This window comes from Haemorhous mexicanus, chromosome 24, assembly GCF_027477595.1.
Source record: "Haemorhous mexicanus isolate bHaeMex1 chromosome 24, bHaeMex1.pri, whole genome shotgun sequence".
Taxonomy (NCBI): domain Eukaryota; kingdom Metazoa; phylum Chordata; class Aves; order Passeriformes; family Fringillidae; genus Haemorhous; species Haemorhous mexicanus.
This window is the reverse complement of record NC_082364.1, coordinates 3434833-3455000: the sequence shown is the minus strand read 5'-3', so window position 1 is coordinate 3455000 and position 20168 is coordinate 3434833. Positions and strand designations below refer to the sequence as shown.

Genomic DNA, 20168 nt, shown 5'->3' with positions numbered 1-20168 from the left:
AGCACCCAGGCCACGCACACATGCTTTTCTCTTCCTTTTCTTTTTCTTTCTTAGTTTTTTCTTTCCTCCTCCTTCTTTTCTTCGCTTTTTTTTTTTTTTCTTTTCCCTTTTGGACAGGAGGATTTACTGATTTACTGTTCTACCTCCTAACCAGACAGCAAAGCACACCCACCCTGAGGAGTAGAACAGGTTGCTCTCAAGGAGATTTGGAACCCTCTTGGGTCAAAAGCTTCTCTGCAAAGCAGCTCCTTCTGCAGCCAAACACTCCTCCTGTCTCCCAGGCAGGCAGGAAGCATAGGTGCTGCCTGGGAAGACCACACAGAGCTTTCTGATGGTTTCCCCCAGCCTGGTTTCATCACACTGGGCTGCAGCTGCAGACAGACTGTCTCAAACCACCATCTGATCAGGGCTCCTGCAGCTCAGAGTTTCACAACCTTTGCTTGCTGTGGCATTGCAGCGTGGGCAGAGATGAGATGTTAAGGTCCTGCAGATCAGCACCTTCACAGAAATGACCCCATTTTATTAAATTGGGGTTTCCTCTGTCCCAACAGAGCTGGCTGGAGGCACCAGCCCCACAAAGGGGCCCTCCCTCAGCTGCCAGCAAGCAGGAGATGGACATTTATACTTCATTTAACACCCTGCAGATGTGGCTGTATAAACCTTGCCCAACATCTTCATCTGGGCCTAGCTCTCCTGTTTTCCCAAGCTCACCCCCTGGGCTCTGGCCCCTCTCCTGGAGAGGACTGGCTGTACGTGCCATGTTTGTGTGGATGACTAACACCCAATACTTAAAGAGATAAGGATGGAAGCAGCAAGGGCTCAAGAGCTTCCAGCATGTCAGATTGCATCTCTTTCTGGATTTTACTTCAGGCCAACTTCAGCTCAGACAGAAGATGGAAAGAGTTGGAATTTACCCCTCAAAATCAGGGATGAAGGGTAGTGGAGGGGGAACAGAAAGGAAACATGAACAGGAAAGCTGCTATTACCATTACCTGCATTCCTGTATTGCTTCCCCCTTCCCAACAAACCTGAGGCTGAAGTGCAAGTCTTATTTCCCTTGTGTGAGCAACAGGGAATAGGGTGGGTAACTTCTGCCAGGGGATTAAGTCCTGCCCAGACCACTTCTTTGCCTTGCTGGTGGCCTCTGGAGTCAAGCCCCTCAGAGATGCTTTGGGCTTCCAGTGTTAGGCTGAATCTCCAGGAGGGAAAAACAGGGGCAGGTGGCCCTGCTGTGTGGTTCTGAGGCAGGAGAGCTTCTCCTTACAGCTGCACCAAGATTTTGGCAAAACAACAGAAGAGAAATCCCACCAGGAACGCATCGAACCAGCCAGGATGTGCTCAGTGCTGGTCTTGCCATTTTCATTAACAAATGGGCAGCCTAATTACACCTTCAAACTGGGCTGGCTCACAGCCAGCACCAGGGAAATAAAATGGGGATGAGGGGATCCCAGGAGGGCAGCTCATCCCCACCTCTGCTTAGGGCATGGAAATCCCAGGGATGCAGCTGGCCAGGCCCCTGGCACCCCGAGGAAGCTGAGGGTCTCCTGTGCAGAGTTTCCCCCCATAATTTCCATCTGCCCAAGTGCTGTACATTCCTCTGCTGAGCCTCAGTCCCTCCACATTCAGTATCCCCTGTACTCAGTAAGGATGTACAGTTCCAGTTCACTGGAGGAAAAAAATGAGAATGGAAATCCCAGGAAGAGCAAAGGCACACGCTATCTCAGGCAGCAGTGGATATGCCACTCTGTGACCTGTTTACCAGATGAGAATGCCTTGCAGCAGCAGATCCCAGGAACAGAGATGGTGAGCACTGCAGAGCAGTGGGAACTTTTGCACAGGGCAGATTTGAAACCAACCCTTCCTGCCTATTCCCACTTGCCTTCCATTGTTTCCTCAGCCAGCCCTAGGAGCTGCCATGCAGGCACATCCTACGTTATTTCTCACTTCAGCAAGTCCCCTTCCTCCCCAAAGTGGCAGATGCTGGTACCAAATTAGTGCAAAGTGGGAGGGAACCAGCAGATAACTACACAAAAGCCAGGGGCAATGGTGTTCCTGCTGTCCTCTCCCTTCCTCCCAGCAGGACTCTCCTGGCCGCAGACAGATGCTGAGGGATGAAATGCAGGGCAGAGTGGGGTCAGTGAGATGTGACAGGGATCTATGGCCAGTGTCAGGGCGAGGGAATGAACTGCAACGGGAAAAGGGGCAAGTTCCTTTATTTTTGGCTCATGTGGGAATTTGACTCAGGGATTGCTGAGGATCTCAGAAGCCACGGTGACGTTTTCCAGGCTGAGCGCCAGCCGAGGCACAGACTTGATCTCAGCAGGTATTTGACTTCCCTGGGAGCTGGGATGCTTGGTACCTGCCTGACCCTGGCTTTTGATGAGGACACACATCTCAGAAGCTGCCTGCAATGCAAAGACAGGAAATAAGCGGATATGCTATCAGCACCAGGCTTTGCAGTGCTCCTTAGTGTCTGGCTGTGTCCCAACCATCAATACAGAGACTTGCAGGGGTTTAGCCTATAATCCTCTATTCCTCTGTCTGTGACTCTAATCTCCTGATCCTCCCTTCTCCTCCAGCCTAGAGCTTGACCAGCAAAACACGGATCCGAGGTTCTGCTTATTGGAGACCAACCATGTCATCTTCCTGTGGAAAATGGGAGTTGGGAAGAGAGCAGCAGTCATCCGAGCCAAGAGCCGGGAGTAGGCTGGAGAAGGGAACAGGAGAGGGCGTGAGCAAGCACACAGAGAAATCATTTATGACAAGACTGAAAGCAGCTCCCGTTTTAAGAACATTTCCTCCAATTTTACAGTGTAATTTTTGCCTTTTTTTTTCCCCTGCCTGCGTATAATTCTAGCCCCCGGTACAAACCGCAATTGTCTCGCTAACGCACCACGAAACACGCAGAAATGCACGCTGCAGGAGCCTGCTGCAGGCACCCAGGGAACATCCCCAGCTGCCTGTGAGCACACCAGGAGCTCACAGAGATCCCTCTGCCGTCATTCCAGGCGGGAGAGCTGGGGCCGGCCTCCGCCAGGCAGCTTTGAAGCTTTGCAGCGAATCCGTCAGAACAAAGGACGCAGCCCCACAAGGGGGGAAAGGCACTCGGCGAGCTGTGTGCAAACCCAGAGATGTGATTTTAGGGGCAGCCCTGGATCACAGGAGCAGATCTGAAAAGACTTCCCTTGTTAACATCAGCCTGAGCAAGCACAGGCTGCCAACCTGCGCGGGGAGAAGCGCCGCAGGGTTCAGGGGAGATTATTTTCTTAGGAAGTGCACTGGGGAATTAAAGGGAGTCCAAGTGAAGTCACAGACAGATAAAGATGAAAAGCGTAACACACAGAGCTGTTAGGAAGATGACAGCATAAATGAGCAGGGGGAGAGGGAAGGGAGTAATGCTGTGTCAGAGCAAAGAGGACAAAACCCATCCTGGCTCACCCCAGCCTGGATTCCTGAGCAGGGCAAGTCTGTTTAACAGAGCAGAAAGGAGCCTTGGCACAGAGGGGTTAAAAGATTACTTGTCCTGGGGGAGTTGAATTAGCCACATATCTGGGAACCAACTTCTCCCAGACCCTGCCTTGTTTTTCTCCTTAAACATCATCTGCTGCTATTTTTAGCAGAGAATTTTCTCAGCCCAATGCTCCCAGTGGAGCGCTGGTCAGGGGCCCTTTTCCCAGGGAGACACGGGCACAGCAGCACGTGCTGGCCCCTGGTCCAGCTCAGCTCTGTGCCACTGCCCTGCCATCTCTGGGCTTCGTGTGTCACACTGCCAGCTCTCTCCTGAGGCATGGGACAGTCCCCACTCCAGCCTGGGGCAGGCATATTAAATGCCCTCAAAAAGCCAGGGGAGGCTCTAAAGTCAGAAGCAGCTCAAAGGGGTAGACTGGACTTGGTAACTTGCCTGGAGGCTTTAGCAGCATGAATGGCAAGAAAGGTGGGAAGGAGATGGAAAGAAATGATTAGGCTGACATTAATAACAGGATCTGCTTCTCAGGACTAAAATCTATTTGGATTCGTTCCAGTTCCTCCGAGGGAAGCCATGGAAGCCTTTATTGTTCATAAAAGTTGCAACTAAATTCGAACTGCATAAAGCTTAAGGAAATACCTCTCAGAGGACAACCCTGCTGAAAACAAATGAGGTAACTCCCTTCCTCTTCTCTGCTTTTCTTGGGGCCTTCATTCTTCCTTGGCCAAAACCCCAACCTGTCCATCAGCCCATGAGCCCCTGGCTGCTCAGCCTCCAGCACTGCTATCTGTCTGCCTGGCTGCAATTAGCAATGTGTCACTGGATGTCTGGGCTGCTTCTCAGGGAGGCAATGCTTGGAACTGCTTTTATCTACAGCTTGAATTAATACCTGCCTGCCAGAGATCAGCACGGAAATCAAAGGGCCAGATCAGGGCACAGGGATGGACAAATTGAGTAAAGCAGGAGCAAAGCCCTGCCTTGTCTGTGCTAATGTGCAGCTCAGGCTGGGGGACCCGGGAGGACTGAGCTCTGTGGATGCTGGGGATGAAGTCAGGAAGGTCCCTGTAACAATGGCCCCTTCTTGGTCAGTGTGTCTGCTCCCTGTGTGTCATGGAGCCATGTCAGCGAAGCCAACAGATTGGGAACATATTTGCACTCCCCACAGCAGCTCAGAAGCCAGCCCTGACACAGAGGAGCAAGCTGGGCTCTTGGCTGCTCCCAGCCTCGGTGCCAAGTTTCCAGCTCTGCCCTAAACCTGTGCTGGAGCCCTGCTCTGGCAGGGGGAGAGGACAGGCAGGGCTGGGGAATGCTCAGCTCACAGAACCTGGCAGCTGCAGGACAGGGGAGCCAGGCTGAGCTCACCTGCGCTGCTCTGAGGCTCCCCAGGTGACACCAAAGCTGGCACAGCGTGCCTCTGCCCTCCTCATGGCCACGCTGGAACAACTGGGGCCCAGGGCAGCAGGAGCCCAGACCGCACACAGATGCTGCACAGGGCCTCGTCCCTGTGGCAAGAGCTGCCTGCAAAAAGCTCCCCCCAGCCCTGCAGGAATCCCAGGAGCCCTGGATTTCTCTCCTGACCTTCATGCACACATTCCAGCACATGGCACTTAACCTTTGAGGCTCCCGTGAAATCCCAGTGCCAGCGTTTCACGGCTGAGTGTGCTTCCCCTTGCATCTGCCCCTGGATCAGATGCTGCCAGCACCTCTCTCTCTCTCCTGGCTCTGCTCCCAGCTGAAGGACAGACAATAGGCATTTGAATCCAGTCTCCACTTCCCCTCCCAAACAGCCTGGGGAGATGGCAGATCAGAGACAGCGCTGAGAGCAGCGCCTGCCAGCCAGCCACAGGTCTCTCCAGATCCCAGCCTGCCTTCCCCTTCCCCTTCCCTCCCACAGCCACAGACCACCACTGCCGCAGCCACTGGGCACCCAGGCCAGCTCTGCTGGGCAAGTCCTGCCTCCCTCCAGCTAGCCAGACCAAGGGAGCCTTCTCTCAGCACTCTGCTGCTGCCAGAATCGACTGGATCACCCTGGATTCCCAACCTGCCAGCCACAGCACTGGTCATGGAGCTCTCCTGGACCTCTCTGCCCTGCCAGCTCGCTGGAGACACACTGGACACCTCCTGGACCTCTCTTGCTCACTCTTAGGAGCATCTACCTGCAATTAAGTAATCCAGGTTCCACCTGCAAGAGGTTCAGCCAGGGTCTGGCGAGAGCTGTCCTGGATTCTCCTGAAGAACCATCTTCCATCTTTCTAGAAACAGCTCTGCCTCTGGAGCCATTCAGCCTGCTTGGCACCATTCCTGCTGCTTCAGAGATAACAACAGAGAGTGAGAAAAACCTGTCTAGACACCATTTACCTTCCATGGACTCCCACTGCCACATCAAAGCACCTCTTCAAACAAAACTGGCCAGGGAAAACTCCCCAGCCCTCCTGTGCCTGCTCCAGCCAGAGGCAAGGACTCATCCCATCATGCTCCAGAGTTTATCTTTAATCCAGGCCCTTCTGACAACAGGAAGAGAGGGAGGATGAAAAATCTCATTACAGGCACATCAACAGAAGTCACCTGGCTTTACCCTACCCAGGTGGGGGCTGCATCCTGTCTGCTCAGTGCCCAGACACAAGCTGAGATCTCACCTGTCTCCTCTGGGCAGGCTGCACCCCCCAGCTGCTCTCAAAAGCTGCCACACACTTGTCACACTTGTCACACTTGTCACGCTTGTCCCTTCTGCTCAGCTGCCCTCCCAAAGCCACGTGTGTGAATGCTGGGTCAGCTTGGCTGCAAGCTGGGGATCACAGAACATCTTCCTGTGACACCCAAGGAAAGGGAGGTCAGCACCCAGCTCAGGACAAAGGCACGGGAGCTCAGGGAGAGGCTCAGGATACCCTGAAACCAAGGAGAGAATTTCAGGTTTCTTGAGCACAAGTTAAAGTCCCTGCTGTGGGGAAGCACCTGGTGCTGGCATCGAGCACTGACCCCACGCAGCCACCACGAGAGCAGCATCTACCTCGTTATTTTAATCAGGGTCCTTTGAAATACCTCCTGTGTGAGAGACAGCTACCAAAATCCCGTCTGGCTTTATTCTGTCTCAGGCAGAAACAGCCTTTATTTAGCAAACTGCTGCTAACAGCTCTGTCTCATTAGTCAGTGTTTAGGGAAGCAGGCTGCAATTGTTCTGAAGTCTGGCATTGCAGAAAGAGCCTTGATAATGAGGTCTGCAGGAGACGATTCCTCCTGACAGCCCCACAATGACCTAGAAATCCTACTTAATTCCCTGTCAGGGAAAAGTGCTGAGTAACAGCGAGGTGCAGAGGCACTGGGGGCTGATCCCAGAGGAAGCTGCAGCCGCTGCTCACACTTGGGGCTGGCATGCAGGTCCAGGGTGGCAGAGCCAGCCCTGCCCAGCTGCAGCAGCTCCGCAGAGAGAGCCTGAGGGGCAGGGATGTGGGGAGTGCTGTGGGAAGGTTTGTAGCCTCGTCTGGAGAGACCTGGCACCACGCAGAGAGCTGGGAACAGAAGTCCCTGATAACACAACAGGAAAATCAACAGCAGCACCTGGATCTGAGCTTCCCAGGGCACGAGGCACTGCCTCCTCTGGATCGTGCTCGCCTGCACACTGTGCCAAAGCCCTGCCAAGGAACTCCCTGGCTCAAACAGCTCCACTTTTACCTCTGTTCTAGGTCTGGCATGGCTGGGAGCTCACCAGCCCCACTGCTCCCAGCAGAGCCTGTGCAATGTCCTGCTGGGGAGCAGCCTCTGGAGCTGCTCAGGTGCCATCCCCAGGATGTGGGACACAGAGTGGGTGTGCCCCGAGGTGCTGGGGAGCTTCTGGCACATTCTGCCCCAGCTGCTTCCCCCCAGTCCCCCGGAGGAGCAGGCAGCAGGCTGGGGCAGGCTCGGCCCACAGACACCCCACTTTCAAGTGGTTTGCTCTCCACAAGCAGCACGTGGACGTGGCCAGCAACCTCTGGGCTGGGTGGCCCAGGGCCAGCTGGGCCAGAAGGTGAGGCAGGGGGGTGTAGCAGGAATGTGGGCTGCATACTCCTGAAGGGAGGCTGTAGACAGGTGGGGTTGGTCTCTTCCACCAGGCAGCACTGACAGAACCAGGGGACACAGTCTCAAGCTATGGCAGGGAAGGTACAGGCTGGATATTAGGAAGAAATTTTTCACCAAAAGAATAACAAAGTACTGGAATGCTCTTCCCAGGGAGGTGGTAGAATCACCATCTCTGGATGTGTTTAAAAGAAGGCTGGACATGGCACTTGGTGCTACAGTCTAGTGGAGGTGTTAGGGCACAGGTTGGACTCTATGATCTTAGAGGTCTCTTCCAACCTCATCATTCTGTGATTCTGTGGTACAGCTGACCCTGAAGACCACCCCCAGCACAGACCCCCACAGCCATGTGCTTGCCACCTGTTCCAGCCAGCAGACGAGGGGCTAAGGCAGGAATTCTGGAGCTGAATGCAGGGTCTGTTCAGGAGGGCTCTGGAGCCTGCCCCCAGGCTGGGCTGAGGGTGCTGTCTCACAGCCCCTGGCACAGGAATGCAGCTCAGCCCATCACGTGCGGGGCTGCCAGCGCGGCGCTGTTTAAAGCACAGCCCAAATGTGCAAAGGACTGCTGCAAAAAAAAAAAAAAGCTTTAAAAAAAGAAATGTGCAAATGAAATCACCAGCCGAAACAGTGTCTAGAGACAGCCCCAGCCAAGTCCCTCGAATGTCAGCAGCAGAAGGAAGGCTCAGAGATGGAGAACCCGGCTCAGCCTGCTGGCACACACAGAGGATCTGCCTCAGAGACATGAGGAAAAGACATATGCTGAGAAGGGAAGGCCCAGCTTTATTTTACCAGCCTCTGTTCCCACCCAAGATGTGCTTTAAAGACTGCCTTGCAAAGTAGGAATTAAATCCAAAGGTGCCTATGCATCTTCCTTGCTGTCATCCCTTTATCAGTTATCTCCAGCCTGCTCTGAGCCAGAAGATGAAAGGATCCTAACACCACTTATCTTCCCACTTAAGAACACGCTTAAAAGCTTGCTCTTAAAGAGCAGGACACTCAAGCCTGGGGAAGCAGCTGTAAATTCTGCAAATGGGCTTCCCTGCATGTCTTTGAAGGAGCTACTGCTTTTCAATGAGGGGCACAGATACCATGAGGAAACTCGGGAGGGAGGAAAGAGAGAAGCCTTGATAGCCAAGGGAGTCTTTGCCTCATGTCCAGGACATGGAGCTGAGTGACAGATGTGAGACTTACAGCATGTGTGCCTCAGAAGTGACCGAGGATGAGCCAGGAATTGAAAAGCTCTTGGGAAATATGGAAGCAGCCAGAATGATGGCATATTTGTCACTCCAAAACCAGGCTCTCCTCGGGACTGTGCAGTGTCAGCCAGCAAAGGTTAGGGAGGCCCTTGCACGCTGCAGGCAGAGCTGCTGCATCCAACCCTGCTCCAGGACCAAGCCTCGAGGCCAGGACCTCTCCCACACAGCCCCGATCTGAATTTGACCCTCAGCTCCCCTCTCTGTAGAGCTGCTTGTAACCACGGTGAACCTGGCTCCAGCTCGCTTTTGTCATTTAACAGCTGAGTCAAACTGTCAAAACAGCCAAAAAGGATCTGTTCCAAATATTTGCAGAAAGAGGAGGATCAAGGAGCCTGCAGCAGAACAGCAGGAGCCTGCCCAGGCAGGGAGAACAATCCCTGCTGTGGAGCAGCAGCAGGAGGCTGGTGGGCGATGAGCACGCCTTGGCACGTGGGCAAAGAGCCCCCAAAGCCCCCAAATCCTCCCATGCCGAGGGATAAACTGGAATCTGGAGTCCCCTCTGTTGGGGTGCCACTCACTCGGGGACACCAATTGTGGTTATTAATTGTTGGGGTGCTGTGAGGGTCCCCAGGACAAGGTGAGAGATAAGAATTGACTCCAAGTTCTTAGAAGGTTGATCTAATATTAATATATTATATTATATTATATTATATTATATTATATTATATTATATTATATTATATTATATTATATTATATTATATTATATTATATTAATTATATTATATTATATTAATTATATTACATTACATTATATTATATTAATTATATTTATTATATTATATTAATTATATTACATTACATTATATTATGCTTATTATATTATATTTTTATATTATGTTAAAATAAAATTATATACTAAAACTATACTAAAGAAAGAGAAAGGAGACATCAGAAGGCTTAACAAGAATGGTAATAAAAATTCATGACGGACTCAGAGTCTGACACAGCTAGCTGTGATTGGCCATTAATTAAAAACAATTCACATGCTGGGTTAACAATTCTCCAAATCACATTCCAGAGGAGCAAAACGTGGAGAAGCTGAAGCTTCCCAGGAGAAAAAAGGGATTTTTCAGACAATATGACAGAGACAGCCCTCTGGCCCTGGCAAAGCCCCAGCCCTGCAGGATGATCAGCCCTGGTGGCAGCTCAGCTGTTGGCCTGGAGGAGCAGTTGGCAGTGGGAGAGGGGGGTACCGGGGTGCCTCGGGAGCTGCTGCCAGCCCCAGCACGGACTTCAAAGGGCTCCTCTCGCCCTGCTGTGTGGGAGAGGACAGCTGTGTGCTGGCCAGGCCCAGCAGAGCATTTCTGTGGCAGCAGGGAGGGGTTGGTACCTGGTGTAAGCTCCTCTCCAGCACGCGCGAGGCAGCTCCAGCAGGCAGAGCTCCACGCTGCCCTGAGATTTATGGGATGCTGAAAACTGGCCAGAATGAAGGAAAACACCAGCTCCAGAAGGATGTTTACCAACTCAAACAGCCAGTTCTGCTTGAGGGAGAGCCCACGAGGCTCAGTAGGCAATTACAAGGCACTCTGCCAGTTCAGAGGCAACTCCATCAGCTCTGAAGGAGATAAGGCATCGCCTCAAATCAGAGCAGCCCCCACCTGCAACCTCAGCAGAGCAGCTAACAGCAAAGAGGGGGGAAAGCAGCACCTCCTGTGCTGTGTGGGAGCCTCTAGATCAGCAAGGAGATCCGTGGTGGGTGAAGCCAACCTGTTCCATGGCTCATGTCTCCCAACAGACACTAACAGGGGTGTCGGAACCCAGGACACCCCTCTGGCTCGAGCCCCTGCCAGGGGGCTGAGAGACCTTGGCACAGAGCCCAAGACCCCTGTGCCTTTGATCTTGACCCATGGAAACAATTACCAACCTTATATGAAGATTTACAAGCCATAAAAGTTTAAGTAGAATGATAGTTAGTTTGTCACAGGGTGAAAAGTAGAATTTTGGGGTTTTTAGAATGGGGATTCAGAGGCCGATATGGAGGAATCTGGGCAAGCCATGTCCTTCTTTCTCCTTCTTCCAGCCTCCATCTTCTGGGTGATGGTGGCACTTCTGGATTGGTTTAGAGCAGAGACAGACTGTCTAACATAGGTGATTGGTATTGGAAAATTATTGTAAATAAAGTAAACGTAGCTTTTAGTATAAAAAGACAACCCCGCCCTGAGGTGGGCAGTGTGCCATGGACTGACCTGCTGGACAGACCTCAGCAGCTCAGAGAAAGAATGTACTAGATAAGAGAAAATAAACAACCTTGAAAACCAGAGCTGAAGAATCCTGACTCCTTCTTCAGTTGCCAAGCTGGGAAAAGAGACTCTGACACATCTCGGGGTCATCCTGACCACAGAGACTGCCGAGACAGGGGTGCCTGACTCCTTCCACTCTGCTGGTACCTAAACACCTCAACAACTTCTCCCAAGGGCTCCCATAGGCTGGGCTAGACCAGAGCTCCAGAGCACAGAGCTGGGACTTCCCTTTCCAAGATGCCCAGGACCTCCCTAGCACAGAGCGGATGTTTTCCAGGCTCTAAAAATACCCAGCTCCAAACAACGTGGTGGGCACGAAGAAATATTTATCTGCAAGGTTTTTGCTGAAGATCAACACGGAAGAAAAAGATTAAAGCAAAGACTTAAGTGTGTATTAAAAATAGCTGTTGATAAGTTCCCTTTGAGGGGATAAAAGCTTTTTTACAGAAGCAGCAAGAGCTGCAGGACTTTGCAACACCTTCCCTGCCGTGTGAGCTGCAGGAAATCATTCAGGAGAGTGTCAGCAGCCAGAGGCTCAGGAGGAAGTCCATTAGCAGGCAGCAATCTCCTTAATGGGCCCTGAGGTCCGTGGGAAAAGCTGCTGTGGACACAGGGGCTCTTCCCAGCACCACAATTCACACAGCCAGTTATCATCCCATACTCCCAGGAACGCTCCTCATCTTTATGGCAGCCTGAGAGCAGCAGAATTAATCTTTTGGGGAGCTCCCAGTGAGTTTTTGCTTTTTCTTTCTCTTTTTTTTGCCAGCCCGCAGCAAACAGCCGTGAACAGAAGCTGTTCTGGAAGGCAGGTACCAGCAGCAGCATCCATCAAACCTCTGTTTTCCAAGGATAACATCCTGGCAAAACAATAAATGCTGTCTCCACGGGTGATTTTGGGGCTGAAAGAGCTTGGCCATTTACTGACAAAATCATTAAGTTCTCTGCTGTGCAGCCACCTCCACTCCAGGTCTGAGAGAACACACAGCCACCCTGGAGGGATGAAAAGTGGCAGGAACCTTTCCACTGGGAACAAAAAGCAGGACTGCTGTGCAGAGCTCTGCTTGTCTGTTAAAAGGTAAAAAAGAGCTCTCCTCCATGACCTTGCTTGCCAGCCTTATTCCATGTCACTAATGAAACACAACTCCTGACTTCCTTTGGATACGTGGGACTTTCATGGGCTCCTTCAGCAAGCACTGAAGGACCTCACGGCTGAGCATCTTGAGATACACCAGGCAAGAGTGTCAAAAATGCCAATTTAATTAAATGTCTCAATGGCAGAGAGCAGGAAAGTCAACAGACCTGAATTTGAGAAGTATTTCACTCCCACCCTTCAAAACAGAGCCCAAAAGTGTCCTGATTTACATCCTCTCTGTCAAATACTGGCCACTTATATAAGAAATTGCCCAAAGTTTATTAAGGCAGGGATTTTCAGAGGAGGTCACAGGCATTAGAAACCCAGCCTAGTAATAGGAACAAAATCCCCTTAGATTTCAGTGGATTTCTCCAGCTCAGCAGAAAATCTTACCTAGGCCAACGAAATATATTTTTAATAGTATGATTAAAAATCTTGAAATACTGCTGAACATTGCCCACTGCTGCCTTTTAGCCTCATGCCAAAGATAGAGTAAGTCCCTGGCATGCTGCAGTTTTAAAGCTCAGTGTCTTCAAATGAGCCAGCTGTGCCCAAAAGAATTAAGAGGACTCCTAAAAAACCTGCTGATCTCACATTTGTGTTGGAATAATCAGGTACATTGAAGGGAGTAGGTTCCAGCATGTTCTGGCTTTAACTCTGAAATCCCTAGGATTTATGACTTAAAAAAAAAAAAAAGAAAAGAAAACCTTAAGCATTATCTGAACACAATTTAATTTCATCTATTGGTGCTCTGAAAAACCTTCATTTCCCCTTGTAACTGAGTCTTAAGCCCTGTGCTCCAGCCCATGAGGGGCACCACAGAGCCCAATACCTGGGATTATTTATACTGACAAGCAATTCTTGCATGACAGAACAATTCCCATTAATTTTTCGAGCTTATCTGAAGTACCTGTGGGCTGTCAGGTTACAACATGTATGTGCCTTTGTTTCTCTTTGATGAGCCAATGCCAGCCCAGAGCTGACTGGACTCTCACCTGACAGCATTTTACAGGTGAGTTCATGGGAATCCAACCCAACTGGGCTCTCAGGAGCTGGAGAAATTTCTAAAATACTTGTTGTTTTGGGGTTTTTTGGGGTTTTTTGAGTTTTTTGGGGTTTTTTGAGTTTTTTGGGGTTTTTTGGGGGGGGTTTTGTTTTGTTTGTTTGCTTGTTTGTTTTTTTGGGCTTTTTTTTTTTTTGGCCAACTCCCATTTATAAATTTTGCTCCTGCCCCTGCTGCTCATTTCTCTGCCTGTTCTCTGGTTTGGAACATGCACCTAAAGCAATTCCCAACACAGCACAGGAGCACCTTTGACAAGACACTGAGGAACTGCAGAGAAGCTCCCCCTCCAAAACTCACTTTTTACATATTGTTTTTTTTTTCTAAGACATTTGAAGGCCTGGCTGAGGATGTTGCTCTGAAGAACAGGACTCCAGCTCCGTTTGCAGCTGTCCTGGTGCTGCCCTCCCTGTGCTGGACAGCTGAAGTCCTGCCCAGGAGTCACACAAAGCTTCCTCAGAGTGGCAGCAAGGCCACCAAAGTGACAGCAGGACCTCAGCTGGCTGTTTCTGAGCAGAAAACACCTTTAAAATACACCTCCCTCAATGTTCAACCCCAAAGAGGATGCCTGACCCCTGAAATGAGAAGCAGGAGCTTGTGAGGAGTTGATAATCCCTGACACCAGTGTTCTGGTGAAGGGATGGACTCCATGAACTCCTCACTGTCCTGTTCCCCAGATTGATTTTGGTGAAGCCCGAGGAATGGACTCCATGAACTCCTCACTGTCCTCTATCCCAGATTTATTGTGGTGAAGCCCAAGGAATGGACTCCATGAACTCCTCGCTGTCCTGTACCCCAGATTTATTGTGGTGAAACCCAAAGAAAGGACTCCTTGAACTCACTGTCCTGTTCCCCAGATTGATTTTGGTGAAGCCCAAGGAATGGACTCCATGAACTCCTCACTGTCCTGTTCCTCACAGATTTATTTTGCTAAGTCCCCACAAAAAAAAGAATTGAAACTCTCCAAACCACACCTCTCCCCTCAGGTTATTCCTGTTGGTGCTCTGAAGGGTCACAAGCAAACAAAGACCTGAGCTTTCCAGCCAAAAAATCCTCCAGTTTTTATGTTATTATTTATTCTTCTGAAAAGTGAAACCTCTGGTTTCCAGCAGGGAGCTGGAGCGCTGTGACCCAGCAGGTATTTCCTCTGCCCCAAGCACGGCTATTGCCAGAACTGCACCCAAGCAGCAATCCAGGCCCTTTGGGGGGAATTTCAGGCTGTGTCTAGAACATTCATTAGTGCAATTAAAGCCATTAGCTGGTTCTGAGGCCGTGCCCTGACTCAGCGAGGGACCGGGGTTTGCTGCACACGCCCTGACTCCTCCGCCTCCCAGGAGCGATGTTGAGTGCTTAGCTGGGGTTTGATCCTGTCTCACAAAAACATGATACTCCCTGGGGACTCTGAGGGAAGGCAACCAGCCCTTATCAATCAGGAGGAGACGCTGCAGCTCAAATTCCCGTCGATAGAGAAGCCAGATTGAGAATGTAATTATCCTAATTAATTTTATATCTGGAACTCATCTCCTTTTGCACAAACAGCAGTTTCCAAGCTGGCCACCGGCTCTTTCTTTGCACAGAGCATGGTTTTATCTTGTTGAGGGGCATGTTGGCAGCACAAGCTCTTGTTGTGCAGAAAGGACTCTTGAGGACCTGGGATGCTGCTGGGCTGTGGAAATCTTTGCCTTTGCTAACTCCCTCCCACCACTTCAGGCTGGCTCCGTAAGGAGTTCACGAACCTTCTCCGGATCATCAGGGCTTGATGCAATCAACTGTGAAGCATTAGCTCTAAATATACAACTGGGAGGCCAGTTCTGCTCTAACACACAAACACTCATGGCAGAGGATGAGCCAGCAGCCAGCCCAATTTGCAAGAGAAACTTCACTGATAATCCAAGCAAGCTGCAAGGGAAGAGGGAGTGAGTGGGGCCGATCCTTGCTGTGCCCTTTGGGGATGGCTAAAGTTAGGGGCAAACTGGCAGGAGGCCACCCACAGCTCTTGTCCTTGTTGGTGGAGCTAAATGCAGCAGCTCATTCTGCTTTATTTACTTGTTTAGGTGATTTTTTGGCGACTCCAAGCGTGTCCCTGGTGCAAATCCTCCGTGTGTGGACAGATAATTGAAAAACAACTGCAGCGGGCCAAGAGACCCAGAATTCAACTTGTACAGGGAAAATAAACACTGAAAGAACCCAAGCTCACAAAGCAGAGCAACATCTCAGTCCACAGACTAAAGCAAACACATTTTACTCTTTGGATCTCCTCGTGTTTCAGCAACCAAGAAATTCTCAGAAGCATTCGGGGCAAGAGGGAATGTGCTGGTGTCACGTTCTTTGTCAACAGCTGTAAAGGAGATGTGCATCCAACCACTCTTTGGTGGCCATGCCAGACCCTGCTTACCCAAAAAGGAACACCAAGCCCTTCCTAGGAATTTTTTAGAAGATGTTATTAAGCATCTGATTTTGGCAGGGCTCTCAAAGCCGTTTGTCCTGGTTTTTTACTGCCTGTTGAAAAGAAAGCGATACTACAAATACTTCCCATCAGAAAATACCAACAAGCAACTTATCATCACTGCAAGGGAGCTAACAACATTTCCACCGAGGGGTTTTTGGCACTGACAGCTGACTCAGAACAGTTGTTGGTGGCTGGGACAGATGGACTTCATATATTAAAAAAAAAAAAAAAAAAGGAAATGAGAACTTCTACTCCATAGATTTTAAAAAGCCTTTTGCGAAATCCAACCTATTACCAAGCCCTCAGAATTAAATCAAAAGGAGATTTGAATATAATGAGCTTTAAAACTGAAATGTGCCTGGGACTTGCCCATATCTCCCCATCAAGGACTACAGGCTATCAGCATGTTCTATTTTCAACAGGAAATACTCGAGAGTTTTGGGAGGGTCTCCACAGCACTGCCCTCAGCCCAACCCGTGAAATCCTCTAAAATCCAAATATTTGTTTCCACGGGGAAGCTGGCAAGGAGAGAGAGCTGGAGGTAGAAGTGATGTCAGCCGTGAGCCCGGCTCTCCATCAGCGCCGCCGAGAGCGTCCGCTGCTTTAATCGTGGCCATGGCATTTCCCTGATGTGCAGAACCTTTAAGGCTTTCAGTGCCTAGAGCTGGGAATGCTCTGAACGCTCCATGCTTCACTGGCTCCCCTTCCATGGCAATGTTTTAAGGCCACGAGCAAGAACAGGGGCTGTTCTGGCAGCAGCACACAGCAGGAGGCAAGCCCAGCTCGCAGCACTCGGGAGTCCAAGCAGCACCTCAGAGTCTAGAGCAGGTCAGATTGGCATCTCAGCATCTTGGGAGCTTTGTCTCCTTCTTTTCATGCCTTTTTCTTTTTTCTCCCCCAGGTAATCAGTTGGCACAAACACTTCCTTCCAGTCACACTCCCATCCCACTACCCAGCACCAGCCCTGCAGGCTTCAGAGCATGTCTGATTTTATGTACTGCCGACAGCATAACCCTATTTTAGTGGGGTGCCCCCAGCACCTCAAGTCAAGCATGATGGAAAAAACCTTTTTATTCTCACCCTCACTCTGTCCAATCTTTTGGGTTTATGACCCCAAATTCAAACATTACTGGAAATCAACACAGGATGAGACACTCTGACTTTGAATTTAATGGAAAGCAAAGCCTGGCACCACTGGGTTCACTCACCAGGTAAATGCTCTCAGGCAGAGGTGTGAAACCAGTGGGGTTTGGCTGCTTTTAGCAACTGTCTGTCTGAAGAAACACAGAAATATCTGGAGTTTGTTTCCATTCTTCCTATCTTTTAGGCCAGATTCAACAGAACACTTGGGCTCTGCTCACGCAACACAAGAAGGAAATGGGGCATCTTTCTATCCTGCAGCCCCTCTGCCAGGGAAAGTCGTGTTAAATGTGTGGTTTTTCCCATTCAAAGGGAGCAGCTGAATCCAGAGCTAGCACTGGGCAGACTGTGTGATGCTCTGGGATCAGGCACTCCTGATTTCTCCTGCTGAAGCTGTTTCAGCTCCAAACCACAGCAAAGCAAGTGAACACCAGAGCCTGGAGCGCGTGACAACCCTCTGCTTGTTGGGGATGAGTGTCAGAGTCATCTTCACACCCCTCCGCTGACTGATTGGGTAAATAGTGCCCAAATCTCACTTTATTTGAGACCCAAAGCGACTCTGTGAGTTCTCTGGAGTCACTGGAGGAGTGTTTTTTGTCCTTAGATAAACTGTTTGAAATATTTCCATTCACTCCCTTGAATGTTGACCCAAAACAGTGACTGGTGAGCTTGTACACGCTCAGCCCCGTGTATTTTGGTACTCAGCTGTAGGCTGGTTGTCAGCCTAACCCCACTCCACCCCATCTTCTCCTCCTGCCATCTGGGCAGAGGGGGGGAGGACAACACGAGCCCACCGGCTGCTGTCCCCCTCCTCATCCCCCCAGCTATTAATAGCCAGACAACAAATGAGCCCAAATTCATTCCTGAGCGGAATTAGCAAATGTTTTTGCAATTAAAACTGCAAACATTCATGCGGGGCCCCCCGAACAATAGGCGCCTGTGCCTGGTCTTGAATAGGCACTAGTGTCCGCCCTGCCTGCCTGCCGAGCCTGCACATTCCTGGCACCCTCAGCCCTGGACCCGCTCCTTGCTGAGCTGGGTTTTGGGATGTTTCCCCCTCTCCTGTGTGTGTCCCACGCTCCCTGCAGCATCCGGCGGGTCCTTGTTGCCAGCCTGCCCTGGACCCGTGTGCTGGCCCGTCCCCATCCCGGCGGCTCCCACGCTGTCCCCGCATCCCCCGCGCTCGGGCCAGCGCATCCCTCCCCTCCCTTCCCCGGGGCCAGGCAGGGGCAGGAGCAGGGGCAGGGGCAGGGGCAGGGGCAGGGGCAGAGGCAGGAGCAGAGGCAGGGGCAGGGGCAAGGTGGAGGCAGGGGCAGAGGCAGGGGCAAGGGCAGAGGCAGAGGCAGGGGCAGGGGCAGGGGCAGGGGCAGAGGCAGGGGCAGGAGCAGGAGCAGGGGCAGGGGCAGGGGCAGGGGCAGGGGCAGGGGCAGGAGCAGGAGCAGGGGCAGGGGCAGGGGCAGGAGCAGGGGCAGGGGCAGGAGCAGGGGCAGGGGCAGGGGCAGGGGCAGGGGCAGGGGCAGGGGCAGGAGCAGGAGCAGGAGCAGGGGCAGGGGCAGGGGCAGGGGCAGGGGCAGGGGCAGGGGCAGGAGCAGGGGCAGGGGCAGGGGCAGAGGCAGGGGCAGAGGCAGGGCAGGGGCAGAGGCAGGGGCAGGGGCAGGGGCAGGGGCAGGGGCAGGAGCAGGGGCAAGGGCAGAGGCAGGGGCAGCGCATCCCTGCCCTTCCCCGGGATGGTGACGGGGGCAGCGCATCACCCCCTTTCCCTGGGATCGCAACCGGGGCAGCGCATCCCTCCGCCTTCTTTCACTTCAGGATGGGGACGAGGGCAGCGCATCCCTCCTCCCTCCCTGCCCCGGGATCCCGACCGGCCAGCGCATCTCCCTCTTTCCCTGGGATCGCAACCGGGGCGGCGCATCCCTCCTCCTTCTTTCTCTCCGGGATGGGGACAGGGACACCTCATCCCCGACTCCGGGATGGGGACAGGGACACCTCATCCCCGACTCCGGGATGGAGACAGGGACACCGCATCCCTCCTCCCTCCCCGGCTCCGGGATCCGGACAGGGACACCGCATCCCTCCTCCCTCCCCGACTCCGGTATGGGGACAGGGACATCGCATCCCTCCTCCCTCCCCGGCTCCGGGATCCGGACGGGAGCAGCGCACCGCGGTCCGCGGGCGGCGGGGCCGGCGGCGGGCGGCGCGGGGCGGAGCGGGCGCTGCCGGCCGGTACTCACCGAGCAGGGGCAGGAGCAGGAGCCGGAGCAGCTCCGGCCGCCGCAGCGCCATGATGGGGTGTGCGGAGCCGAGCCGAGCCTGCGCACTGCCCGGGCGGCGCCGGCCCGGGGGCGGGGGTGCCGCCAGCCCGGTCCCGGCTCCGCGGGGGCACCGGCCGGGGGCGGGCCCGGCACGGCACGGCTCGGCACGGGAGGGGAGGGGGCACGCACCGCACCCACGGGCAGGGCGCGGCCCGGGCCCGCCGCGTGGAAGAAGGGATGGTCCCGGCAGGGGGATGGTGAATGGGGAGGGGGGATGGTCCCGGCAATGGGACCCCCGTGTATGGGGAGAAGGGATGGTCCCGGCAATGTGACCCCCGTGTATGGGGAGAGGGGATGGTCCCGGCAATGTGACCCCCGTGTATGGGGAGAGGGGATGGTCCCGGCACTGAGACCCCCGCGTGTGGGGAACGGGGATGGTCCCGGCAGGGAGGCTTCCGTGAATGGGGAGAGGGGACGGTCTGGGCAGTGGGATGCTCGTGGATGGGGAGAGGAGATGGTCCCGGCCGTGGGATGCCCACGGGTGGCGAGAGGGGATGGTCCCGGCAGTGGAACCCCCGTTAATGGAGAAAGGAGATGGTCCGGCAGTGGCATGTCCACGCAGTGAGAAGAGGGGCCATTCCTCCTTGTGGGACCCTCGCCGGATGGGAGAGATGGAGATTCCGGTAGTGAGACCCCCGGCGAGTGGGGAGAAGGGTCGGTCCCGTTAGTGGAACCCCCAACCGGCGGGGAGAAAGAGTGATCCCGCTCTTGGGACCCCCGTGGGTGGGAAGAGGGAGTGATCCTGGCAGTGGGACCGTGACGGGAGGGGAGAGGGGCCGGTCCTGCCCGTGGAATCCCCGGCAGGTCGGGAGAGAGGGAGATCCTGCCAGTGGGACCCCGCGGGTGGGGAGAGGGGGTGATCCTGGCAGTGGGACCCCGCGGGTGGGGAGAGGGGGTGATCCTGGCAGTGGGACCCCGCGGGTGGGGAGAGGGGTGATCCTGGCAGTGGGACCCCACGGGTGGGAAGAGGGGGTGGTCCCACCCGTGGTGCAGAGAGGGGCCGGTCCCAACCTCTGGTTAAGCTCTGTGGAGAGAAGGAAACTCACCCCGAGCAAGGC

The 20168-nt window shown here is 53.0% G+C and overlaps 1 protein-coding gene across 1 annotated transcript in view; it reads right to left on the bottom strand.

The window, feature by feature from the left end:
- JAM3 (junctional adhesion molecule 3) overlaps positions 1-19144 on the bottom strand; it is a 34743-nt gene extending 15599 nt beyond the window's left edge. The window contains exon 1 of the mRNA XM_059867197.1: positions 19030-19144. Within this exon, the coding sequence (XP_059723180.1) occupies positions 19030-19081 (52 nt within the window). The 5' untranslated portion in view covers positions 19082-19144. The remainder of the gene's footprint in view (positions 1-19029) is intronic.
- Positions 19145-20168: the final 1024 nt, after the last annotated feature.